Source organism: Oryza brachyantha, chromosome 2 (assembly GCF_000231095.2).
Source record: "Oryza brachyantha chromosome 2, ObraRS2, whole genome shotgun sequence".
Taxonomy (NCBI): Eukaryota; Viridiplantae; Streptophyta; class Magnoliopsida; order Poales; family Poaceae; genus Oryza; species Oryza brachyantha.
In genome coordinates, this window is record NC_023164.2 from 13150749 (window position 1) to 13178105 (window position 27357).

The window sequence follows — 27357 nt, forward strand, 5'->3', positions numbered from 1 at the left end:
CTTGTCACATTGGATGTTTGGACGTTAATTAGAAGTATTAAATATAGACCGATAACAAAACTAATTGCATAAATAAATGCTATTTCATTAGACAATTATTTAAGCCTAATTAATCCATAATTAGCAAATGTTTACTGTAGCATCACATTCGCTAATCATGAAGTAATTAGGCGTAATATATTCGTCTCGCGAAATAGTCCAGAGTATGAGTTGGGCTTTATTAATAATCTATATTTAATATTTCTAAGTAGTGTCCAAGCATTCAATGTGACAGGGACTAAAAAAAGTCCCGGGAAACAAACACCCTCTAAAACACATTACATTTTATCAAATCCCAATATAATTATCCTTCATTTTATTTTAATTTTAATATATTTATTTTCTATTTTATAAACTCCACTAAAATGACCGTTTAAAAATTAAATTTATTTTAGAAAGAAACAGTGAAAAATAATCTCATTTTAGAACGAACAGACTACATGGAGGTCACTGTTGCAGCTTGACGACACCGCGGGGCTTGGTTGGACGTGTACGCGGTGTATGTTTCCTCTGACTATTTTTAGTACATTGATTAAAAGTATTAAATATAGACTATTAATAAAACTCACACCATTCTCTGGTCCATGATTAGCGAATGTGATCCTACAGTAAATATTTGTTAATCGTGGATTAATTAGGCTTAAAAATTTGTCTAATAAAATAGACTTTATTTATATAATTAGTTTCGTTATCGGTCTTATTTAATATTTCTACGTAACGTCCAAACCTTCGATGTCACGAGAGAAAACAAAATGAGAAAATCTAAAAAATACCATAGACAAATATCTAAGCCTAAGAAATGCCATTGACGAATGCGAGTTCTAAGAAATGTTATCGTACAAACTAATTTATCTGAGAAATATCATTGTCGTTAGGTTTCCATCATTTTTTGCCGCTAAATACACTGTTCATACTATAGCTCATACTATAGCACTTAACAAAAAAAAGTTGACGGAAACCTAACAGCGATGACATTTCTTAGATAAATTCGTTTGTATGATGGCATTTTATAACACTCAACCTCGTCGATGATATTTGTTAGATTTAGACGTTCGTCAGTGGCATTTATTAGATTTTCTTTAAAAAAAATGTCGGATCCAAACCGTATCTCTGCCTCGTTCCTCGGAGATCCCACAATTACGACAGCGGTGTTTCGTCTTGCAGCGGGCGGCGCCAAATCCGATGGAAGCCGTCAAAACGGAAGACGACGTACGGGCAGCGCCGACGCGGGCGCGCACTGCACGGGGGCACCGCGACGTACGACGCACAGTGGCAGTGAAGTCGATCGACTACCGAACCGAATGATGCGTTTGCATAAGTGAATCCAATCAATATCGGCCGCGTTCGGCAGTTGAAAAAGGAGAGATTAGTTCTCCGATTTCAAAAATATAGTAATATATACCATATAATTAATTAACTATTAAAAAATATGAAATAGATTAATATGATTTTTAAAGCAAATTTTCTACAGAAAATTGGTAAAAAAATACATCGTTTAGCATTTTACGAAACGCGCGCATGGAAAACGAAGAAATCTGGGATAAAAGCAAGGCTAATAATATAGTAGCCAACAAGCTGGTTATTAGACTCTGTGTAGTCCTTGTACAGCTCACCTATATAGTAATTAGCTATTTATTATTAATGCAAGACTCATATATCTCTCGCACAGAGTTTTTTGGTTCTTATATATAAGCTGGCTATAAGACTACAGACTGTTTCTACTCTCTCTCCTCCCCTCTCTCCTCCATATCAATATTTAGCCGGTTTATAGCGTGCTATTATACTTGCTCTAAGAAATAGTGTAGCCGAACGCGGCCATCATATATGATTAATTGGGTGCTCGGAATCTGATGCGATGGGATCAAATATTAATGTTGTCCCGTAATTTTGCTCTAGTTTTTTTTTTCCTTTTTGGGTTAAAAGAAGTCCTTGTTGGCCATTTGGCAGTATATACAATCGTTGTATGTTTTCAACTAAGATCAATTTCGTGATCGATCAAATCACTTTGATTTTGTTTAGACTATAAATTTTATCTTCAGTAAGAATATACGCAGTATCTAACAATAAAACGCACACATAATTACATTTCAGTGGTAGTTTAATTACGAACCAATGGATATGGTTCTATGAACTTTCCTAAAGAGATATACATAAAATCCAGGTCTCTTACGCATAGCACGAATGGATGCGAGTAGAACAGTAGGCAAATGCTATAAATAGTACCATCCTATTTTAGCTATATTTAATTTAATTGATGCACGTTTTTCACTGTATTGATCAATCTAAATTGTCTCTCGCAGATCGGTATACAAGATTAGTGCTATGCACTATTACAGGTTATTGTGATCCCTTTTCAGATATCTATATTTATTGATCTAATAATTAGCTATGGATTTAGAGTACGATAATATAGGTTAACCAACTAGGGCCGCGTTCAAGAGATGGAGGGGGTGTAAGTTAACTTATCCGTTTAATAGATTAGTATATGATTAATATATGATTAATATGAATTCTATAAAATACCATTTCTTAGATTAGTATATGATTAATTAATTATTAATTATTTAAAAATATAAAATAGATTAATATGAATTTTTAAAACAACTTTTCTATAGAATTTTTTTGCAAAAAATACACCGTTTAGTAGTTTTTCTGCAAGATTCTTTTTGTTTGCACTGTCACCCCATCTATTTGTAGCGTTGGTTTAATTTGCCGTGTTTCAATGAACAGTTTTAAAGATTTAAAGATTTACAGTAGATGTGCATGTGGTATAGTTTGATTGGTATGTATATGTTTACAAGTAAGATCGCAATGCCTACTTATGGTGAACAAATTGATACATACAGAAGTGAATTTGTTTGGGATCAAATAAGGACATCGCACATAGGAAATTATTAAAAATATAGATATGCGATAATTAATGGCAATAGCTTGCAAACCAAGAAACTTAAATCTTACTAGTTGATACACACTTACAGCTTACCATAACATGATTAATTGCATAAATAAAATAACGAAACATGATGTACAATGGAGTTACGAGCCTCTTTTGTAGTGGCACACAGATAAGGTTTTAGCAAAACACACGTGTGCGGACCTATCAAATTTAAAACAAATGATATCGTATGATTCGTATCGATGGATTTTATTGCAACATCATTTGATTCCTTTATTTTGACTTCTGCAAAATTATTAGTCTACACAAAACAATATATATGTCTATTTTAGACAAACCCCTGCCGCCACACCACCGGTGGCTTGCTTTAGTGGCAGGATGGCAAGATGAGGGATGGGGCTGAGCCTCGAAAAAAACTTGGCCAAAAAACCTAGGCAAGAGCATGACAATTCTAGAAAAAATAAAGGTTAATTAGATCCATGCCATTACAAATTATGTCCATTTAGAAAATATCATTAGAATTCACCTAATTGTAAATATGCAATTACAATTCTCCATCTCTCACAAACATGCCATTTTATACGTCTTGAGAGCATTTAGGACCAAATACAGACCAATATGTCCCTATCACCTAAAATGCCCTTACTCCATCTCTTCTTCTCTGGTACCGGCCGCCACCCGCCGCCATCGCCCGCAGTCGTCGCCTCTGCCATCGGCGCGCCGGTCGCCCGTAGCCATCCCTTCCTCCATCGGCGGGCCGGTTGCCCTCAACCGTCACCGCGATAGCCACCCGCAGCCGTCTCCTCTGCCGTCCACGCGTCGATTGCCCGCTGTCGTCGCCACGTCGTCGGCCCGCTGTCAACTCCGGCCAGTGTCGCGCCATGCTACGCCGGCCACTCTACTCAGCCGTTGTCCATCTCCAGCACCAAGTAATAGGGGTATTTTGGTCAATACGAAAATACGTTGATCTGTATATGGGCCCAAATACTCTCAAGACGTATAAAATGGCATGTTTGTGAGAGAGGGATAATTGTAATGGCATATTTATAATTAGGTGAATTGTAATTATATTTTTCTAAACTAACATATTTGTAATGACATAGATCTAATAAACCCAAAAAATAAAGCTTAGGCCCGGTCCGACCTCAGATTTTCTTAGACCGGGTTGGACTTTGTCATAATTTTTGAGCTTCTCAGATTTCAATATATAAGCCCGAGCCCACCTTGATGCATGATCAGGTCAAGCCAAATGGGCCAAGCCTATGACCCCTAATCGGAAAAAGTTCACCAAAGGTCCCTCAACTTATAGACGAGTCTATTTTTCGTCCCTTAACCGGAATACCAGAAATGTATACCCCTAAACTCGTATAATCCGTTCATAAAAGGTCCCTCGGCAGTTTGACTTCTTTTTTGACTGGTTTTACTGATGTGGCGTTCCGTGGGTTCCACGTGTTAGGGTTTTAATTTTCTCTCTCTCCTTCTCTCCCTTCCTCTCCCCTCTCTCTCCACCGGCGGGGGTGGAGGCGGGGTGCTAGCGGCGACGGCATGCGGGGGCCGGGGCGGCGACCGACGCGGGCGAGCAATGAAACCCGATCACTTCTCCCTTCCCTTCCCCGCCAATCCTCGCCGCCGCGGAAAGTGAACCCCGCGCCGTCGTTGCGATCCCTGGTCACTGCGGCGGCGGATTTCTTGAGCACTGTCGCGTCGGTGACTGCGCCGCCGCCGATCCAGAACGAGGCGGCGAGCAACCCACTCGCTAGGTCCCAGATGCTCACGTTGCCGTCCTCCGTGCACGTGACCATGTTCTTGCACCCGTTCGTCATGCCGATGACGACGATGGCGGCGTTGGTGTTGCCGCTTGCATGCCACGAACGTGTTGTCGCGGTGGTTGTGTTGGTGGCGGAGCCCAGGGGCGCGACTGTCGGAGCCGCCGGCGAAGAGGCGGGCGGCGGGGAGGTCCAGGGTAAGGGAGAACGCGGTGCATGGGAGTGTGAGGGTGCGGAGGTGGGCATCAGTTTGCTCCAGGAGAGTGAGTGGAGAGCACGTTGTTGTAAGGGTCAACAACGGGTCAACAACAGATGTTGACACCTGTGGAGACGGGTAGACAGTGAACCCTAGCTTGGACTTCTTGCCATAGTCAATTGCCAGGCCCTCGAGGAGGAGCGAGCCGAGGCCGGAGCCAGTGCTGCCACCGACCGACCGACGGCATTGAAGACCAAGAAGCCTTGTAGGCCGGTCAATTGTCGGCGAGCTTGCGAACGCGATCAAGGACGAGATCAACAATCTCCTTGCCAACTGCAAGAACAAGAAAAAGATTGTCCATCCATCAGTAATTTATCACTTGATCAAAACCTCTACAAAATTATGATCAAGTGATCAAGTACTTGTGTAGTGGCCACGGGCGAAGTTGTTGGCGGCTGTTGGAACATATGAAGTAATCCTGGTGATCAATTACTTGTGTAATCTTCCCGTGATTGTGTTTGCTAGTGTAAAGCTGACAGCGGCGTCCTCCTTGTCGCTGATGAGCTGCTCAGGGTGGAAGAGCTAGCGGTAGCTAGACACTAGTGTGCACCTCATCGATCACGGTGGGTTCGAGATCGACGAAGACGACACGAGGCACATGCTTGCCTCTGCCGGTCTCGCTGAAGAAAGTTCACCGCCTCCAACAGTCTTGTCACTGGGTCACTGGCGCGGCGTGCGCGGGTATGCGGTAGAGCGAGAGGTCGGTGGAGCCGCTGGTGTCGTCGGCGTCGGCGTCAAGGACGGGGAGGAGGACAAACACAGCCACCTCGCCGTCGTAGTCGTCGGAGACCAGGATCGAGTCGTCGCCGTTGAGCTCGAGGCACGAGACGGGGAAGCCTCCGTTGTGGGCGCGGACGCACGCTACCGCCGCGTGGCTCTACTACCCACCCACGTCGGCCGCCGCACGTACGTCGTCGCCGGCCGTCACCGCCCCGCGCGGTTTCGTCGCCCGCCCACGTCGGTCGCCGCATGCCACTGCTACGCGGCCGAAGCCTGCGCCGCCGCTGCACGCCGTCGCCGCCAGCCCGGCCGTCCCCGGGCCGCCCCTGGTGCGCTGGCGAGAAGCAGAGAAGAGAGGACGAGAGAGAAGAGAGGAAGAGAGGGAAGGATTAGAAAAAAATAAAAAAATCTGACATGTAAGATCTACCGGACACCACATAAGCTAAACCAGTGAAAAAAATAAGTCTAAACAATTGAGGGATCTTTTCTAAACATATTATACAAGTTTAGAGATACACATTTCCGATATTACGGTTAAGGAACGAAAAACATACTCACCTTATAGATAAGGGACTATGGTAGACTTTTCCCCCCTAATCCCACATAGTTTGTTGCGGTTTTAGCTACACTCCAGATAAAAAAAATTTACCCTCTAATCTCTGGTAAATTCCTGTGAATTTACCTTTAACCTAGACACATGAAATGACTTGGAGAAAACCATAGCTTGTTTAACCCAGAACTTTGGCACGCTGATAGTGCATGTATTCGACATCTAGAGTACATTTTCCAAGCCATGGGCCCACCTGGAAGTCACCTATCTCATGCATGAAAGTAGCCAAAGTAGTATAGCTTCAGCACTTGGTTCTCTGGCGATTTCTTTCACATCTGTCACTAACAAGTGGGCCCCACTAGCTGGGACCCACCAGCCAGTCGCACACACCGTCTAACCTCACTCCACCACAGCATGTCCTCTCTCCATCCACCTCCCGTTTCACCGGAGAAAGAGAGGAGGAGAGTCCCAGGTTGCTGGAGAACCCGCCCGTTTTCTTCTCCGGTGCCGGTCTATGCTCACCGTCTCCCGTGAGTTCTGGTGAGCTTCACCGCGAGCCAGCCACCGTAACACCCTCTCTCCTCTAGCTACCTAATCCATCTTAATTTGGCTGTCCCTTAATTTCGTTGCCACGCAAGTCCGGGAACAACGAAGATGACGACGGACTGGGAACAGGGCTCATGCGCCTGCCCTCGCAGGAACGCATGATTCATGTCTGCCCCTTCTCATCGACCATTAATTAGAGGTAATTTTTGTCTCATTCTTAAAATAGTACTGAGGTCTCATCTTCGTCGGATCATTCACTCTCTAGTCGTCGCGCGGTAGGACCAAGCAGCAGTAAGTCTTCAATATTTATAAAGAATGACATGTGCTTTTTCGCCCACGTCGCAACGGGATGCGGCCCATGCCGCGGTGAGGCGTGTGCTGCTCCACACATCGGTAGACTTGGCGGGCATTAATTACCCGTAAAAATAATATTTTCCTTTCCTTAGAAGACAGGTCCCAATATCTGTGGTAGCCCTTTAAAGTATAAAATAAGGTCCTTGACTAGAGAAAGATTGACTAGAGAAAGATAGCCCCTTAAAGTATAAAATAAGGTCCTTGAATAGAGAAAGGAAGGATTAGCTCTCAGAGACAACCAATAGGCTCTCAGTAAGAACTATTGCGTGCTAGGCCACTTGTAATGCCCTCCACACCAAACAAACACACACATAAGTAGGGTTTTACGCTTCCCAGTGGCTCGAGCCTCTATAATACGACCATGTTTGTGTCGCTCCCGAGGGGTCCGACCCCCTTCGACTCTCCATCTCTCTCACGGTTCTCACGTTCTCACCCGTACCCCCAGTCCAAACCCAAATGGGGCCCCACGATTCCTTGCTCGAGGAGTTTACCCTCTGACATAGGTAGTCTGCATCCAGGTGTGCTGGATAGTGGTTACATATGATGAAGGGTTGTTCATAAGGATTGCCTATGTTCTGTAGCAGAATAGGAGTTTACTAATATAATGTGATGTGCCTTGTGGGGTGGCCAGGAATTATTTATTGCCTCAACATTAGGTTCAGGTGTGGGTCGTCCCTAGGGCATCAAGGTAACCCCTCGATGTGGGTTAACGCATCACATGTTGTGTAAGATTAAATGATGTATGATGTAAAAGCTATATTGTGAGTACTAAATCAGGTACTCTTACTATCGTGTGCCATATTTTTGCATGATTACTAATTCTTGTCATGTGGGTAGTGTGTGACCTCCATAGAGTAAAACTAGTTAATTAGTTGTGCTCACGGTCACAAGCGGCATGATTATGACAATTGAATATAGTTTTATCTTTTAAATGTATAAATGGGAAGGTTGAATGGAAAGTTTTAAACTGAGTTTTACTTGTGGATAGTTGAAATGAGATGACTATGATGATGGTGCATTTGAGTCCTATTATTGATTAGTAAATGTTTCTATCTTGTCAGGATTGAAAGCATTGCGGAAATTAAAATATTGCAAATAAACATGGCTTTATGCAAACTATAGTCTACATATAGTCATGCCTTGTTGTCAACCAGCATATAGAATATAGTAATTTCCATAGTGGCATTGCTAACACTTAATGTACTAAGCCCGTCTATTATTTCTCTATTTTTTCCTTAGATCTGGATGCATGAATTGATGATATTGAATAAATTGAGGGTGATCAGATATAGCTCATGGTCCAAACCGAGGGGTTTACCCCTAGTCGGTAGCATGTTGGGTTTTGCATAGTAATAGGCTTCTAAGGATTGTAATATAGTTAAATACCAACTATTATGTATTCGTACTTATTACATGTGCAATTAGTTTGAATACCCTTTGGTTTTTTTATTGCTTGCAAAGATAAACGTGAGTGGTTAGTTTTTCTTGGGTTAACCATTCACAAGCATGAGTGGTGTATAATTGAGAGGATATGAGTGCGTTATTGGGTCGAGTGGCTAGACTACATTTTAGTCTTGACATTTGGGTGTTTGACAAATATATGATACAGTTGACTGGCAAAGACTGCTTGTGATTGTCTCCTTTATACTCATTTCGGTGTCCTAATTATTATTTTGAACAATGTGAATCATGAGCAAGGCAATATAGGGTAGCTAATGTCTATTATCCGTTGTAGGATTCTATCTGCCTAAACATATGTGGTGCTCGCAAAAGGCATTTGACAATATAATTATAGGGGTGTCTACATTATGAAAATCTAATGATTATTTTTGGATTGTAAAGCATTTTTCTAAATACTTTTTTTGGTAAATTTGTATTTTAATTTTTTTTCATGAAATAGAGCATAATAGAATAGATTATATGTATTTAAGGAAATGTTCAGTTGTATCATTCGCCGTAAGAAATATAAGTACATATAGTTGAGGGCAGAATGATTATGATTGATTAAGATGACTAAGTGGATATGAAAATTAAACAATTAATGGTTATGATTAGTTGAGATGAACAATTAGACGACGAACTAGTTATATTCTTAAACAAATTACAAATACCAGATTTTGGATGGAGGAGTAAGTAACTATCTTAAAAGTATCTATACATGGTACTTGAATGCCACAATATTCATGGTAAAGCAAAACAATAGTATTATAGTATTAGTGTATTACCTAGTTTCATTCCAATATTTACCGCTAGTCATTGTTCATATTTAAACTTTCTCATTTCTATTTTAGTAAATAAATTACTATAAACATTAAAGAAATGTGCTATGCCATAAAAGTATGTTACATACTAAACATAATAATACCACTTGCAATATTTTAAAAGTTAGAATCCCAATAAATACCGATCGGTAAAAAAATAATATCAAGAGATGGTGACAAGTATTTAAAAACAAACCGAACACATATTTTAAAATATTATAACGGTTAACCATCAACCTATCATTGGCACCAAAACAATAACATGAGCTCCGTCGCTTCTATCGAAAAGACATCCGTGGGTAGCTTTTATATCAGTTAACTATTACTTTAGAGGCAGCTAGATCCCACCGTGACGCTCCATCCTTTCTTCTCTCTTAGCCGTTACTAAGGATCTGTTTGGTTATCTGTATTAAGATCGACTCGTAGGGACACGACTCCGGACGGAAACGGGAGCCAGACCAGCAGATGAAAAAAGGTCTCGTAGCCAGGCTCTACAGAAGGCAACCCGCCTGTGCAGGCGCGCACCCGCCCGTGGAGGAGTCGGTGACCCCCTCCCCACCCCCCGCATTTTCCTCCCTCACTTTCCTCCGACACCCAAGAACTAGGGTTTGGGGAGCCCGTTCACCCCCGGTCAGCCGCCATTCCGCCGCCGGTCCGCCGCCCCCGGAGCCCGCGCCAGTCCGCCGCCGCCGGTTCCCGCGACAATCCGCTGCCGGTCGCCGTCCTCCCCTCCCCCGCCCCCCGCGACAGTCCTCCGCCCCCGTCGTCCTTCGCCGCCGCTCGGGCTCGGCGTCGGTCGCCGTCCTCCGTTCCCGTCGTCCTCCGCCGAGCTTGTGGTCGCCGTTCTCCTCGTCCGCCGAGATCCTCCGCCGCGGTTGCCTCCTCCCGTCGGGCAGCCTCTGTCTCTCCCACCGGCCACCTCCATCTCCCTTCTTCTTCCTCTACTCTGGTAAGTGGTAAGTGAAATATTCCCTCATTTTCCCCTCATTTTTTTCTTCTACTCTTGATTTACTTGCATATGAGCAGACTAGGAGCATTTGCCCATAATAAATCTTCTAGATCTATTAAAAGCTGGCATTTTCTGGGTTGGTCTGCGAAGCGCTCTGCGAAGGTGAACACGATGATCTTTCTCTAACTCCTCTTTGTAATTTTGCCAATTTCTGAATTCTGATGAGCCGCATACTGCACTGCGTTGAGTTTTTTTTTGAGATGTTTGCAGCATTGTCTGAATTGATTGATACATTCTGACTTTTATCCAAGCAATTGAATTCATTTTACTCGTGATTCATGTTGGAACACACACATGGAGCTTGTGAAATTGAGATGTTTGTCCGTAGAATTTGGTTGGGCTTTAAATATATTGTCTGAAGAAGTGAATGCCAGCTTACACCCATTGGTGGTCGTTGCTGAATTAGCCGTTTTTATGCTGAAACTGACTAGTTGCTTCTGAATGCCTGAATTAGGTGCAGAGAGTAATGCCTGCGGTGAATTGTGTTGGAGATATTATTGCTGTGATGTGAAAAACCAGTCTTTCTACTATAGTATACCATAGTTGCTTGATATAGTATTACTGCTACTCTTTTGGGAATATATTACTGCTACTCTGCACATAGTATCAGTTATGGTGTGATTAAACTGTATCTTTGTACTCGGTTATTTGGTGTGATTATTTATTGTCTCTCCCAGATCTAGTCACTTTTCATTTTGATTTGCATGAATATTAGTTGTATTGTTGTTTCCTTGATTGTGATCAGTATCACAGTAAAACCTTGGTGTCTATTTTATTTCCATTGTCAATGACTGTTTGCTACTGGACGTAGCACTAGTTGACTGATAGTAGTATGCATTGACAGCACTATCCATTTTTATTCTCTGTCTTGACTATGTATTATATATTTTATTGGCATAGATGGAAGTAATGCGACGTATTCGACATACCTTAATTGCTAGAGCAGCTGGGTTAGTTGCAGTGCTGCATGCTTACACATTTTTGTTATACGAAGAGCTAGAAACCGTACCCCTAGGATCTCATATGGCCCAATGTCCGAAAGAGACGTAGCTAGGTAGTCAAACCTTTGTTTCATCTATCATACAGATGATACGAATTGTCTAAATCAACTCAGAATGAGAAGGGCCCCCTTTTTTTGGCTGTGTAACTTGTTCTGAGAAAGAGAACTATTGCGGGACAGTATACATAGCTCAGTGGAAGAACAAGTTGCCATGTTTCTCCTTGTAGTAGGCCATAGTCATAGATTTAGTGCTATGCAACCCACATTTAGGAGGTTAATTGAAACTATTAATAGATACTTCAAGGAGGTATTATATGCTGTTGGTGAGCTGCGAAATGAGATGATAAAACCACCCTCAACCGAGACCAATATGAAAATTACATCCAATGGAAGATTCAACCCTTATTTCAAGGTATTTTTCATTATCTGCAACTTGAAAAATATTTTCTATTTATAATCCCATGCTAATATTATCCGTTGATCATTAGGATTGCATTGGTGCAATAGACGGGACTCATGTGCTTGCTCGAATACCAGCTGCAATGTCTGCTGCCTTTAGGGGTAGGAAGAAGGAAACAACCCAGAACGTAATGGCCGCAGTGGATTTTGACCTTAGATTTACCTATGTGCTTGCTGGGTGGGAAGGATCTACACATGATGCCCTCATACTTGCAGATGCCTTGGAGAGGGATGATGGTCTTAGTGTCCTAGCAGGTAATAGAGATGTCATAGCTTTAGATTAGCAACGCTCTTTGCGTACCCAATATGATGGTTACACTCATACCTTTTGTCTTCTAGGGAAATACTATCTCGTTGACGCTAGATATGCTGCTAGACCGGGGTTTCTTCCACCGTACCGTGGCACTAGGTACCATTTGAAGGAGTTTGATAGTAGAAACTACCCTCGCAATTCGAGAGAGTTGTTTAATCTAAGACATTCCTCTTTAAGGGTCCCGATCGAGCGAGCATTTGGCGCCCTCAAAAACCGCTTCAAGATACTATATAGCAAGCCTTTCCATCCATACAAGACCCAAGTCAAGCTAGTTCTAGTGTGCTGCATACTTCATAATTGGATACTTCAGTTTGGGAACAATCAGCATGTGCCGTTAGAGGCCAAATGGCGTGCAAATGTTAGGGATGAAGATGACCTGGGTGACATAGAGGAAGACAATAGGGGAATGGCACAAATTAGAGATGATGTAGCCACTGATATGTCCCTGAACCAAAAGAAACCAACCCTTGCAATCAAGAGCAAACCACAGAACTAATCCCCGACTCCCTGACCTAAAACCCCTCCTCTATGCACCAAAACCCAACCAAAGACCGTAAAAGAAAAAAAGGGAAACGAAAACGATCCCCCCTTCCTATGCCTCTGCACGAACAGAGGGGAAAATCACTAGTACGACCCACAAGAGATGACCTACATTTCAGCGCGCTTAGGAAAGGAAGACGGGGCAAAACCAGCCAGGTGGCCACAGGACGCTTACCTCACCCCCGGAGCAGATCGGAGCGCCCCGCGACGACCACTCGGGCAAGAGGGAGGGGGGCACACCGGGCACGGTCCCCCACCACATGCTGTACACGGCGAGATCTTCCGAGAAACCGATGGAGAGGCGGCACGCCTTCTGCCGACGAGCTCCCCCTTGCTCCCTGCCCCCTAGCCGGAGCCCTCGGCCCCCCACTTCCCCTCCTTCCGCCTCCTCTGCCGGAGGAGGAAGAGAGAGAGAAGAGGAAAGAAAAAAAAGGAAGGCAACGAAAGCGAGAGGGAAACGAAACAAAGCGAGAGGGGGCCGGTTCGGTCGCTGCTGCGACTTTGTGCGTGTGTGTGCGAGACGTCAACAGTAGCAGTGGCGGAGCGATGGGAGCTCGTCGGCAGGAGGCGTGCTGCCTCTCCGTCGGTTTCTCGGAAGATCTCGCCATGTGCAGGGGACGTGTGGTGGGGGACCGCGCTTGGTGTGCCCCCCTCCCTCTTTCCCGAGTGGTCGCCGCGGGGCGCTCCAATCTACTCCGTGGGTGAGGTAAGCGTCCTGTGGCCGCTTGGCTGGTTTTGCCCCGTCTTCCTTTCCTAAGCGCGCTGAAATGTAGGTCGTCTCTTGTGGGTCGTACTGGTGACTTTTTCCCTCTGTTCGTGCGGAGGCATAGGAAGGGGGGGATCGTTTTCGTTTCCCTTTTTTCTTTTACGGTCTTTGGTTGGGTTTTGGTGCGTAGAGGAGAGGTTTTAGGTCAAGGAGTCGGGAATTAGTTCTGTGGTTTGCTCTTGAGTTGCAGTGGTTGGTTTCATTTGGTTCAGGGACGTTCGAACAGAGCAGTTCTTTTTTGCCTATGGACAAACGACTTAGCTCGATATATTTGTTTTCTTGTGTAGGATTGATTCCTATGGAAGAGCATAGCTATTCTGCAGGATATTATTAGGATGCTTATGCCATTTATGTTGGAGTTATCTTTATGCCATTTATGTTGGAGTTTTGATCTCAGCATTGCCTTAGAAGAAAAATCTGCCACTCTTGGATTGGATAACATTATGCTTAACTAGTAGATAGATAGAATTGTCTTTTGTCATGATGAAATGAGATGTTTTATTGCGCGAGATATTATTAGGAGGTTTTCCATATCAGTGAAATTGCAATATTTAAGAGCAGGGAACTATTTCCATCTAATAAAAACAATAAAAATGAGAATGAGAAAAATCTTTGTTTGGAAGCAAAATCCTCCCCTAACGCGTCTATCACTATTAAGCAACAAGTGAGACCATGGTATGTAGTGCTTGGATTGTGATTTGTTTATTGAAAAGCTTAATTTCAAAGAAAAGCTTAAGGTACGAGTAGAACCATGGTATGATGTTGCATGCTATCGACTATTTCTGTAAATCTTTATTTTCAGTTAAAGTAGTCTGCATGCTAGATGGGATGGGGTGAGATAGGTGGTAAGGTGTAAGGGGAAAACCTTCTTTCAAAGCAAAGTCCTTCGCTCACGCATCTAGCACGGTTCAGCGGCAAGTGGGACCATGTCATGTAGTGCCACTGCCATGGATTGCCATTTGTTTCTTGAAAAGCTTAATTTCAATGACAAGCTGTTTGCATGGACGTCATGTGCTTCTATGAGCATTGTGTGTTGTTAAGAGATGAGTAGAACCATAGTGTGATGCTGCATGCTATTTAACTATTTCCGTAAAATCTTAATTTTTAGTTAAAGTAGTTTGCATGGTAGATAGGATGGGGCGAGATGAGTTGTAAGGTGTGAAGGGCAAACATTCTTTAGAAGATGAGTCCTATGCTCATGCTTCTTGCATTGTTGAGCGACATGTGGGACAATGGCATGCAGTGCCATGGATTGCTATTTGTTTCTTGAAAATCTTAATTTCAAATAAAATATGTTTTCATGAGCATCAAGTGTTGCTAAGAGCGTCATGTATGGCTAAACAATGTGTAGCCATAGTAGAGTGTTGCATGCTATTGACTGTTTTCGTAAAATTTTAATTTTCAGTTAAAGTAGTTGGCATGGTGTATAGGATGGGGTGAGATGGGTTGTAAGGTGTGAAGGGAAAACCTTCTTTTGAAGCAAAGTCCTTCGCTCACGCATCTAGCGCTACTGAACGACGAGCGGGTCCATGGCTTGTAGTTCACTGTGTTGCCATTTTTCTTGAAAATCTTAGTTTCAAAGAAAATATGTTTACATGCGCATCATGTGTTTCTATGAGTGTCATGTATTATAACCATGGTATGGTGTTGCATGCTATGACTGTTTTTATAAAGTCTTAATTTTCAGTTAAAGTAGTCTATATGGTGTATGGGATGTGGAAAGATGCGTTGATGTTGTTATGGTGTGAAGGGAAAACATTCTTCCGTGCTCACGCATAGGGTTGGCTATGGGGCAGGTCAGGACCGGGTTGGGCAAGAACGGCCCGTCCCTGAAGTTCAACCTTGGCCTCGGCCCCAAAAACGAAAACAGGGTGAAACCCTTCCCTATCCCCGAACCTAGACGAAGCCTTGGCTCCCCCAAGAAACAATGCACAGAGAGAGGGAGGGACTCGCCGTCGGCCCGTCGTCGAAGAGGGAGGTGAAGACGTCGGCCGCCGCGCGTCGCGCCGCCGGGCTGCTGGATCGCCGCGCAGCCGCCTTGGCCCCCGCCCCGCGCCGCCGCTAGGCCGCTGCAGCCTCGCCACTGCCTGGTCGTGGGAAGGTGAGAGAGTGAGAGAGAGTGCAGCTAGGGTTTGTTATGATTTTATTGGGCTTTTAGCATTTTGCGCCTTCAATGTACTGCCTTTAAAGTTTAAAAGACCTCCTTTGGTCCCCGTGGATCTATAAACTCCCTCGCTCCCCATCCAAACTAGGGTCCTGACCTCGAATCCCCGCGGGGCAAAAATATCCCCCGCCCCCGTGGGAGAAATTGCCATCCCTACTCACACATCTAGCACTATTGTACGTACCATAGATTGTCGTTTGTTACTCAAAAGTCTTAATTTCGAGGCAAATATGTTTTCATGAGTATCATGTCTTGCTACGAGTGTCATGTATTGCTAAGGATGAGTATAACCATGAGATGATGTTGCATGCTATTGACTGTTTTATTAAAATCTTATTTTTCAGTTAAAGTAGTCTGCATGGTGAATCAGATGGGGTGGCACCATGTAGAGTCCTATGTTCACAAGTTATGCTCGGTTGTGCAACAAGTGGACAATGGTATGTAGGCTATGCCACGGACTGCGAACACTTTCTTTGAAACTTAATTTTGAAGAAAATCCATGTACACAAAGCATCATGTCTACTTGTCTACGAGTGATGGTGATATAGGTTGCGAGGAGTGAAAGTGAAATCCCATTTTAAGAAAAGAAGTCCTTGGTGTTGTTGAGCAACTAGGGGGATCATGGCACGAAGGTATTCATGCATCTAGCACTATTGGGTGAAAAGTGGATTGTTATACATGTGATGCAGTGGATTGGTAACTATTTTCCTTAGAAGCTTAATTTTGAAAGCAAATACCTCTACAAAACCATAATGTGTTGCTAAGGGAGGAAAAGGATTCTACTATTGTCATAAAAGCCTACCTTTGAGGCAAAGCCATTCATGTGTTTTAGGGGATGCAGTGTAATGGCTTCTAAGATGTGAAGACCAAAGTTTGTTTGGATGTGATGTGATTTACTTTACTTTTCTTATGCGTGCAGTCTTCCTGTGGAAAGAGTAGGACCATGACACGAATTTTGAACCGTTGATTGCCAACTATTTCTAATAAAAACTTAATTAAAAGGAAAGCCCTCTACACTAGTGTCACGTGTTGTTGTGGGATGAGTAGGATCATGTCACATATGTCAAAAAGTCTAACAAACGAATGCTCGCGCACGCCCATCATGCTCAAATTGGTCGGCGCACTTCCCTTTCCTGTTGAGACACATCACTAGCGCATTTCCCTTTCCTTTTCTGGTCACTAACGTATGGGCCTACTTTTAGACAACATTTGTCATGAGAGATTATGGAGAGAGCCCCTAAAACAATGTTTAGTTTGTTTTTCCCCTTCATTATCTCATTGTTTCTTTAAGATTCTTTCTAAAAAGACTAATGGACGAACACATCTAAATCAGAATAAAATCCAACTTTTATTATACATACTTTCCACTAGAAGCTTTGTACAAACTACAGATGAACTTGTTATGTAGAAACATTTAGTGTAGACACTTTATACCAAGAGAATTTTTTTCTATAGAAACTTTGTACATAGAAATTTCAACGCACGTGGTCCATGTGCATGCATAGGTCCCACACCCATATGATCAAACTAACAAGTTCAAGTGTTCAACAGTCAAGCTAGATTGCAATTTCCAATCTCATAGTTCATATGAACTTTGAGATCTATGGTGTATTTCATTCAAATATTTTCTATATAAAAGTTCCTCATTTGATCTTTCTAGAGCATTTCAACGTTGTAATAGTTAAATATTTTGTTTAACTAACAAGTTCAAATAGTTATCACAAAAAATCATATGGTTCTTCAATCTCAACTATCTCAGCCGGAGCCATTGCTTGTATCACTTAAATAAAATCTAATAATTTACAAATTTTAAAAGCCAAGCAGTAGATTTTTTTACCTACCACATAACGTTTCCGAATTGAAATTTTATTTATGTATGAAGTTTTTGAACGCAAACTTTTATTTTTAAAAAGTTTGAGATAATTTATTGAAGATTTGAATAGAATTATCTGACAATTTTGGGTAATCCTTTTTTTCTGTGTAGAAGGTGTTGCTATCAAATAGAAAGGTGTATTTTCTCTCTGAAGTTTTTTATGATGTGATGTTTTAATAATATGTAGTCACTGCTCATTGTAATTGCATGCTAATTACATGAGCTAATTACACAGAACCGTGCTAATCCTACCGGTTGCTACATATGTGCATGCAATTGAGCTCCCTTGTCGCCTTTGCACCAGCACACGAACGTTCATGTACTGGAAGCACTCTGCGTGGGTGGTGCTGTGTAGTGCTAACTGTTGTCGTGAAAACATATTTTTGAGGTAAAGTTCACATGGTACGAGGTGTGGGCAGGTGGGTTGTTAAGTGTGAAGGGTGGAACTCTGTTTTAAACAATATCCTTCACACGTGTCAAGTGGCGAGTAGGACCATGGCATGTAGGTAGTTCTATGGATTACAATTGTTTGTTAAAAGCTATATTTAAACGAAAACAGGCTCTATAGAAGTACCACGTGTTGTGGGATGAGTAGCACCGGGGCATATAGGTGGCGCCAATTGTTTTCAGAAAAGCTTGGTTTTCAGTTAGAGCAATCTACATGGTACAAGAGCTGGATGGGCTAACCTGTAAGTTTTAAAGGGCAAAATCTTGTTTTGAAGCAAAGTCCTCCGAACATGCAGCATATATTGTTGGGTGTTGGATAGAGCATAGCCTGTATGCATCCATCAATTGAGAATTGTTTCCTTAAAAATCTTAGTCTCTAAGATTAGCCATATTATTTGTTGATGACTGCTGCATTGGACAAGGGCTATAGATGCGTCCATGTACCATCATTATCCTTAATTTTGAGATAATATTGTGATTGATTTTAATCTTGAGTAGTTTATGACCATCTGTATTATGTCTTCATGATATTGTCACAGGTGAAAATAACTGGGAGCTAGCTGCTGTGCTTCAGCTGGACTTGCGCCTCTAAGAGAAAACATTAGCATGATATGGCAGGCATTGCAGGTGAAGGAAATATGGAGGTGGGGATAGGTCAATGGCTGCATGAGACTCATGGTATCAATCTATGCTTCTTAACTTCTTCTATGCCACCTCAGGTGAATCCTTCCATTGAGACAGGAATTAGAAATGTCACACCTGTACCATCTGAGAAGGTATCTACTAATTTGCAAGCTGTTAGGAGTGATGGTGGACTGGCTGAAGGCACTGATCGCACCAGAAAAACAGTTCAAAAACCTAAAAGAAAAAAACACAGGCCAAAGGTCATTAAAGAAGGAAAAGCAGCAAAGGCACAGAAGTCTACAACTGGAGAGCCTTCCACGGAGAAGGGGAATAAACCAGCTGGTAAGAGAAAGTATGTCAGGAGAAAGGGACTAAATACACCAACAGAGCAGCTTCCATCAGAATTTGCTGATGCACACACTATAGATGTACCAAGTCCAGCCAGAAGATGTTTGAACTTTGATAGAGAAGATCAAGATGAAAATGTGGATCTGGTATCACAAACTCAGGTGAAAGAGATACCTACTTGTCATGGGGGTGCTCAGTCGTTAACATCTGCTGTCGAAAGAAGTCATATCCAAGTAGTTCAACCTTGGAGTGGCATCAGCAGCTCAATTTCTGCTTCAGTTGATCCAATGGCCAACATGCAGCAACTATGGGCTGACAGCAGGCCAAACAGAGCAACTTTTGACCTTAACAATTCTGTAGCGAATCATATTCCAAGCAAGTTTCCTAATCATACAGACAGTTCTGGTCAAAATTTTCAGTTTGGCTCAAGAGAGCAACTAAACCAGTTCCAGGATTTCTATAACAGCATTCCAGATAGGAGTGTCTATTTGAAAAGTTCTGCAAAACAGATGCAGAGCTGCTCAATTGATTATGATCTTTACTTATTTGTGCCTCAATCTTCTACAGAAGAATTATCTAGACCTGACCAGATGTTTTGTGGCTATAAGATTCTGGAAAATCCAGCTGTGCCTGCTCGGCATACCGAAAGAGTCTGGAAGGCAGGAAATTTCAATCATGAAGTTTCTATGACAGTCAATCCAATGCCCCAAGGATATAAAATCCCACAAAGTCCAATTATACCTTCCACATGTAGTGAAAGGAACACAATGAGCAGAAATCTGAGTAAGTTTCCTGTGAAAAATGATTACTTGAGGTTTGCTACCAATCCCAATGACCAGGGAGCTGCTTTTGACCTTCACAATTCTCGCTTCTCAGATGTTCATGCAATAGGTAAAAAGAGAGAATTCAATGCTATCAATGGTCATCAGGTTTCTTTTGGCGTGAACTTGGAACAATCAAATAGTGAAAGGCAGTTCTATAATGACCCCCTTCCCACCAGCTCACAAACATATCTTCCTGAAACATGTAAAAGGATGAGATCAGAGAATCATAGCAATTGGTTGAATGGACTTGCGGGAAAGTTTTCTTCCTCATCAGCATATCTGTCTGGTAACTGGAATATAAATAATGTTTCAGCAGTAAACCCTGGAGTGTGTACCTTGGCTGATGTACAAAGGTTGATGTCCCATGAGAAATCAAAATCTTCCCAGCAAATGATTGGCTCGAGGACAGTAGTAAACAATATGGTCCAGCAACAAGCTGACCCTACTCTGCAGAACACCAGCAACAAATATTTTATCGCTTCGTCTGACAAACATTTCAAAGACTTCACTGCACAGGAAACAGAGTTGCCTGACAGTGCCATGAATTCACGGGGAGAAAATATTGTCCGCACAAATGGAGACCATCAACTTGAGTCTTTAGAAATCAGACCTCCTCGGCATTACACCAGTGAGTGTTTTGCTTTACCTAACGAATTGTCTGGATATACAACAGCTGGGCACACCCAGTTGCGTAGTGCCACAATGAACCCATCCATAAAAAAAAATTATTTCTCAAGCAACGGTATTCATCAACCTCAGTCTTCGGAGAACCAGTCGGTTATTAAGGGGCCAGATTTGTTTGAACCACATAATTCTTTTATTCAGTATGGCACTGACGGAACTTCGTGCATTAATATTCCTGCTCAGAAGATTGATAGAACATCTGCTGAAGTTGGCTCCCATTTTCAATCAATAAATCAATCAACAAGAACTGAGAACTGCCATCTGGAAGCTTCTAGAGAAACCACATCAGCAAGCCCCACAGAGAAGCCAAAAGCTAGGGGCCGACCAAGGAAAGACGCAGAACCTGGTGGTAAGCCAAGAGCTAGGGGCCGTCCAAACAAAGAAGCAGAACCCGATGGAAAGCCAAAACCTAGGGGCCGTCCAAGGAAAGCAGCAGATCCCGATGGGAAGCCAAAAGCTAGGGGCCGTCCAAGGAAAAAAGCAGAAGCCAATGGGAAGCCAGAAGACATAAATTCTACAATGATAGAACATGATGGTCGTGAAAAACATTCGTCAACAAAAGGTAGACATACTGATCATGCAAGTATTTCATGTGCCTTGGAACCTTCTTCTGGAATTAGTCCTAGATTGACACCAGTTGAAGCAGAAAGAAGTGGGGTGATAAGATCAAGAATTTTGGAAACTTACTACCATGATAAGTACAATAGCTTAAGTTCAATGCAGACCCATACTGGAACCATTCCTGAAATTATACAACCATCACTTGATTATGTAGAAGCCATAATTGAGAAGTTAAATCTCTTAAGCATCAGTATGATATCAGACAATATTGTGGAAGAGGCATCAAAAAATTCTCTTGTTCCTTATGAAGACAAACTTGGTGCTTTGGTTCCCTTCGAGGGAAAGTCAAAGAAAAAACATTCTCGGGTCAAAGTGAACATCGATCCAGTCACCAATTTGATGTGGAACTTATTAATGGCACCAGATATGTGTGACGGTGCTGAAGGAATGGATGATGATAAGGAGAGATTTCTTGAAGAAGAAAGAAGAGTGTTCCGAGGACGGATTGATTCATTTATTGCTCGCATGCATCTTGTTCAAGGTATACTATGTTTATGAAATTGTGGTTTCTCTATTTTGTACTCTGCATGTTTAATATTTGGCCTGCGCTATTTTTACAATGGCTGCAAGAAAATAATATAATCAGGCTTGGCGATGTTTTGTATTGGCAATAATATTCCGTGTACTGTACTTATCATAATGGTATCCCACAAGGCTTTTCATGATAAGTGGTATCATAATGTTATATGTTATAAATACTACATTGTAAATTGTGATAAAAAACTTATGGCAAAATATGCAGTTTGGATAGCACCATAATTACAAAATGTTCCCCAAGGGGCAGTAGCTGAGTGCATGTAAACTGTGTTTAACAATGTAACATGAACCACCATTTAAATGTTTGTATTAATAAGACTATAATGAATCTTCTTTACATGTGGTTAGTGTTTTTGGCTTATACAACAGTACATTAGATTTTGATATATTCTAATTTCACCACAGGGGACAGGCGTTTTTCTCCATGGAAAGGGTCGGTTGTGGACTCAGTTGTGGGCGTCTTTCTTACTCAGAATGTTTCAGACCATCTTTCTAGGTGAAATGAAACTTCTATCCTATTTGGAATAAGACTATTTTATGCAATTTACATGTCCTTGTTTCAATTATATTCCTTCTATTTTTGGAAAAATTCAGTTCTGCTTTCATGGCGCTTGCTGCGAAGTTCCCTGTCAAGTCAGAAGGCCCTGAAAATCCTGCAGTAGAGATGTCTTTTGCACCTCCTGAACAGAAAGACGGTTGTTCTGGACTGTTCGGTGAATCTATCAAGTTGCAAGGCAATTTCTTTGTTGAAGAGATACGTGATATAAGATCATTAAATACTGTAGAAGATAATGAAGGTAGCAACAGCAATGAATTGATTGGTACTTCATCTGGAAATGCCATCAACCAGGTAACGCGGGAATGTCCTGTTTCTTATATGAAGTCACAAACTGGATCCCATGAAAATAGGACACCAGGATATACTGCCCCGGAAATTGTTTCTGCGGGTACGGTAGAAGTTGACGATGGGTCTCTGGAGGATGTTCTTTCTTCACAAAATTCTGCTGTTTCTCCTCAAAACTCCCCAGAATATTGTCTAAACAGAACCTATACAATGGGTTCTAGTTCAACTGTAAATTCAGAGCTTCCACCAATTCAAGATAAACAAAGCATTCCAAATGGAAAGGTTGGATCATCAGAATATCATGAAGTCAGTGTACTTCCAACCTCAGATCTGAATAAGGGTGTTCTGCTTGATCTGAATAGAATATATCAACCTGCGCATACTCCCTACATGCAGAATAGTCTGTTTGATTTCACAGATGTCTCATATGGCAGCCATTTGGACACATCATTTGGTACAGGACTTGATGGGGTGAATATATCCAATGTTACACAATCTGAGGATGGTCTGTGTCAGCATCGAACTGCTTCTGTCAACAAAAATAAAACCAAAATGACAGATTCATCTAACAGCTTCTTATATGACAGAGATGGGTCATTGAGTCAGGACATGTGTTCTTTCCCTTTTGAACCTTCACAAGAAGCTGACTGTTTACCAACAATTAAACAAAGCTTCCAGCAATTAATTAGTTCAGAGGAAGTGCCCATTTCTACAGGTCATTCTTTCTATGATAACCGTTTCACTAGTAACAAAACTGGAAATTCATATATAGAACAGCATGATTGTTTAAATTTGCAGGAAGTATACACTGCAAGAACAAGCCAAATGAATAGTGAACGGTTTCTGCCACAATGCAACTGGCAAGACAATGATATCATAGTTCAGGCAAAAACATGTGAAAACTTGTGTGGAAACAAGACCCCTCATTCAGATGTTTCCCAAAGAGTTGCTTCAGTTTCAATTGGAAAATCCAAACATAGTGAAAAGAGTCCATTGGAATTTTCTACAGATGGATCAAAAACTAGTAAAGTGCGGGGTCGGACTAAAAGGAAACATTTTGACTGGGATAATTTACGAAAAGAAGTGTTACACAATTGTGGGAACAGACAAAGAAGTGACAAAGTTAAGGATGCAATTGATTGGGAGGCAGTACGCCAAGCAGATTTGAGGGAAATATCTGAAGCTATCAGAGAGCGAGGAATGAATAACATGCTAGCAGAACGGATAAAAGTAAGTCTTGTAGAAGGAAGCTCTTAAAAAACTAATAGTTTTGAGAACTATACTCATCTAAACTCAAGCATGCCCTTTTTCACATAACAACTTGCATAACTTGCATACTTGTGTTTTCTTGTATCAACATGCCCTTTTAGCGTCAAATTGGCGTAGAATAAATTGTCATTTCTGCACAGGCATTTCTAAACCGATTGGTGAGCGATCATGGAAGCATTGATCTTGAATGGCTAAGAGATATTGAACCTGACAAAGCAAAGTAAGTCTAATGAATACACTGGCAAATGCCCAAGCATCTAGCTCTTAATATTCTAAGATGCCCTGTATAATTTTTGTGCACCCTCGTTTCCTTTCTCAAACAAGCCTGAAGAGTATAACAAGTATTATCTTGATCACAGCTACAACAAAAGGTTTATTTTGTACTTTTATTTAACTTTCTAATTCTTGTCACTCATGGAATCTAAATTGCACAATTTTGTTGATCATGTAGTGTGATATAGGAGGTGAAAATTGAAAAGTTCTTCCTTGTGAGTTGTTATGCTTAGAAGAACTAGTACATCTATTCTTTTTATATAGTTCTTACCCACTTGCTATAAAGCTCGACATGCAAATATGCCATGTCATCACCCATTAGCAAATATTACATAAGTTTAACATGCAAACATGCTATGTCATAACCCACTAGAAACTATTATATTTAAAGTTCATGCAAGCATGCTACATCATGTATAACTTATTATATTCTAAGGTGAATATGCAAGAATGTCAAATCATCATCCTCTTTACTAGTTTCATAATATCTGAACGTATATTCATCCATCATTTTAACATATGTAACATGTATTTATCAATATATTCTGCAATAAATGTATTCATTCACCATTTCAAAATATTTATCATACATTCATCCATATATCCCGCAGCAAAGCGCGGAGTGTCATCTAGTTTTAATATTGACCATTGCCATTTAACCTCTCGAGAACCTTTTGTAACTCTTTCAGGGACTACCTTCTAAGCATTAGAGGGCTTGGGCTCAAAAGCGTGGAGTGTGTTCGTCTGTTGACACTACACCATATGGCTTTTCCAGTAAATTCGTTGTTCCTTAATCTCGAAGGAGAGTTTTCAAATGTATTTCTATTAATAAAGCTTTGTGTGCTATTTTCCTAGGTGGACACAAATGTTGCCCGGATATGCGTGAGGCTTGGATGGGTGCCACTTCAACCCCTTCCAGAGTCTCTTCAACTGCACTTGTTGGAACTGTATGTATCTTACTTGAGTTGGTTTTATGAACACGGAATCAGACAGACTACATACATCAAACCATGTCTGTTACATGTAAGTCGCATTCTATTCTTGAAGGTACCCCATGCTGGAACAGATACAGAAATATATTTGGCCTCGATTGTGCAAGCTTGATCAACTGATATTGTAAGTTCAATTCAATCAGTACTTTGGAAAAATGAATATTCTTTAACTTGGATGGATCAGTAACATCTGTGATTATGCAGATATGAGCTTCACTACCAAATGATAACTTTTGGAAAGGTGAGAAACAAAAAACAATGTAGTTATAAATCTATCAAGGACCTGATTTATAGTGAACTGACTAGCTGTTTTGCTTTCAGGTCTTCTGTTCAAAAAGTAGGCCGAACTGCAATTCATGTCCAATGAGAGCTGAGTGTAAGCATTTTGCTAGTGCATTTGCAAGGTAAGCTTTAAAATGCTTGATATCCTAGTTAATATAGCTGTTGAACATGTCAGATATAAGTCTGAGACCTTAGACACTGTACATTATGTTACCTTTAGTGTGATTGTGTACCGGAGATTAGTCCATATGGACATATATATAGCCAGTGTATGGGCCTAGATAGTATATGGGCCAATGGGCCATAACACCCCCCCTCAAACTCAAGGCGGATCAGAAGCGTTGAGTTTGAGCAAATGAAGCCGATGATGTTCTCGAGTTTGTGCTTTGGGGAAGAAGTCAGCAAGCTGCAATTCGGATGGCACATACTGAAGAGCAATAGTTTTCTGATGACAATGAGACCGTGTAAAAGAGGCATCAACACCAATGTGCTTAGTTCATGTTTGATAGGATCATTAGCAATCTGAATGGCTCCAGTGTTATCACGAGGAGAGGTGTGGGGGTATCAAGAAACTCCAAAATCAGCCAATAGCCAGCAAAGCCAAATAATCTCTGCAGTAGTAGTGGCAAGTGCTCTAAGTTCCGCCTCTGTACTAGAGCGAGAGACAGCAGCCTGCTTTTCTTGGACTTCCACGCAAGAGGAGAAGAGCCAAGAAGAATGCAATTACCGGAGATAGACCGACGATCAGTTGGATCACTAGCCCATGTGGAGTCCGAATAAGCATGAAGTTGAGGTGAGTTACCACGAGGATATAATAAACACTGAGATGAAGTCCACCGTAAGTATTGCAGCACGCGAAGCAAGTGCCCAAAGTGAACCGAGGTGGGGGCACTCACGAATTGGCTTAGAATATGAACCGCATAAGCAATATCTGGCCGTGTGACTGTGAGATAAACAAGACTGCCAACAATGTGACGGTAACGAGCAGGGTCCTCAAGGGGGATACCATTAGTAGATCGAAGCTGCAAGTGAAGATCCATAGTAGTAGCTACCCGATTATCAGTAATACCAGATTGTGCAATGAGATCTTGAATGTATTTTTCAGAATGCATGACTTCAATTCCCAAAAAATAGCTGAGGGGACCCAAGTCAGTCATCTGAAATTGTTGACTAAGGTGCCTCTTGATTAAAGAGACATGCTCAGCGTCATCACCCGTGATCAACATATCATCAACATAGAGCAAAAGAAGTGCGACCACGTGAAGAGATATGAATAAATAAGGCTGGATCATGAGAACTAGGTGAAAAGCCAGCAGCCATTATGACAGAAACAAAGCGCTCAAACCAAGCATGAGGAGCTTGTTTGAGGCCATATAGCGCACGGCGAAGGTGATAAACATGACCTGGAGGTGCATCAACACCAGGGGGTGGTTGCATGTAAACTTCCTCATGTAAATCTCCATGAAGAAAAGCATTCTTGACATCCATCTGAGAGATAGTCCAAGAACAATTAGCAGCTACTACAACCATAGTACGAAATGTAGTCATATGGGCAACTGGTGCAAATGTCTCATCATAGTCGCGACCCTGAGCAACAAGACGGGCTTTGTACCTCTCAATAGACCCATCTGATTTGGTCTTGATTTTGAACACCCACTTACATGTAGTAGGTACAACCTGTGCTGGCAAAGGAACAATTTCCCAAGTACCAGTGCGTTCACGTGCAGCAAGTTCCTCTGACATAGCACTGCCACTCAGGAACACCAGAGGCTTCCTTGCAAGTAGATGGTTCGGCAAGAACACTCACACGTGGAAAACCCAACCTGACAGGAGGCTCCGAAGAAGTACGATCTCGTAAATTATATCTCGGACCAGCCTGTGACTCATCATAAATAACATGAGACTCATCAGTAGTGTTAGATGCATCTAAAACAGGATTGTTTGGACTGGCCGAAGAGGGATCAGATGGAGGCACTTAGGGATGAAAACGGATTGGATACGGATGGAAACTAGCTTTACCATATTTGTTTTCATATTTTTTTCGGAATCGGAATCGGAATCGGATATTAGTATCTCAATTGTTACTCATTGGTGAGAGGA

General features: G+C 41.9%; 1 protein-coding gene and 1 pseudogene across 4 annotated transcripts in view; one reads left to right on the top strand and one right to left on the bottom strand.

The window, feature by feature from the left end:
* Positions 1–2074: 2074 nt before the first annotated feature.
* LOC107303525 lies at positions 2075–6449 on the bottom strand (annotated as a pseudogene).
* Positions 6450–9962: 3513 nt separating this feature from the next.
* LOC102715541 (protein ROS1A-like) overlaps positions 9963–27357 on the top strand; it is a 48471-nt gene continuing 31076 nt past the window's right edge. The window contains exons 1-14 of one of the 4 annotated variants that reach the window (XM_015833755.2): positions 9963–10344; positions 10415–10499; positions 15984–16076; positions 16188–16271; positions 18499–18603; positions 18679–21541; positions 22003–22093; positions 22192–23671; positions 23851–23930; positions 24673–24757; positions 24839–24930; positions 25031–25099; positions 25180–25216; positions 25297–25379. In XM_015833755.2, the coding sequence (XP_015689241.1) occupies positions 18571–18603; positions 18679–21541; positions 22003–22093; positions 22192–23671; positions 23851–23930; positions 24673–24757; positions 24839–24930; positions 25031–25099; positions 25180–25216; positions 25297–25379 (4913 nt within the window). In that variant the 5' untranslated portion in view covers positions 9963–10344; positions 10415–10499; positions 15984–16076; positions 16188–16271; positions 18499–18570. Of the gene's footprint in view, positions 10345–10414; positions 10500–15983; positions 16077–16187; positions 16272–18498; positions 21542–22002; positions 22094–22191; positions 23672–23850; positions 23931–24672; positions 24758–24838; positions 24931–25030; positions 25100–25179; positions 25217–25296; positions 25380–27357 lie in introns of all 4 variants that reach the window. The other 3 variants (XM_015833752.2, XM_015833754.2, XM_015833753.2) reach the window with 3 other exon arrangements.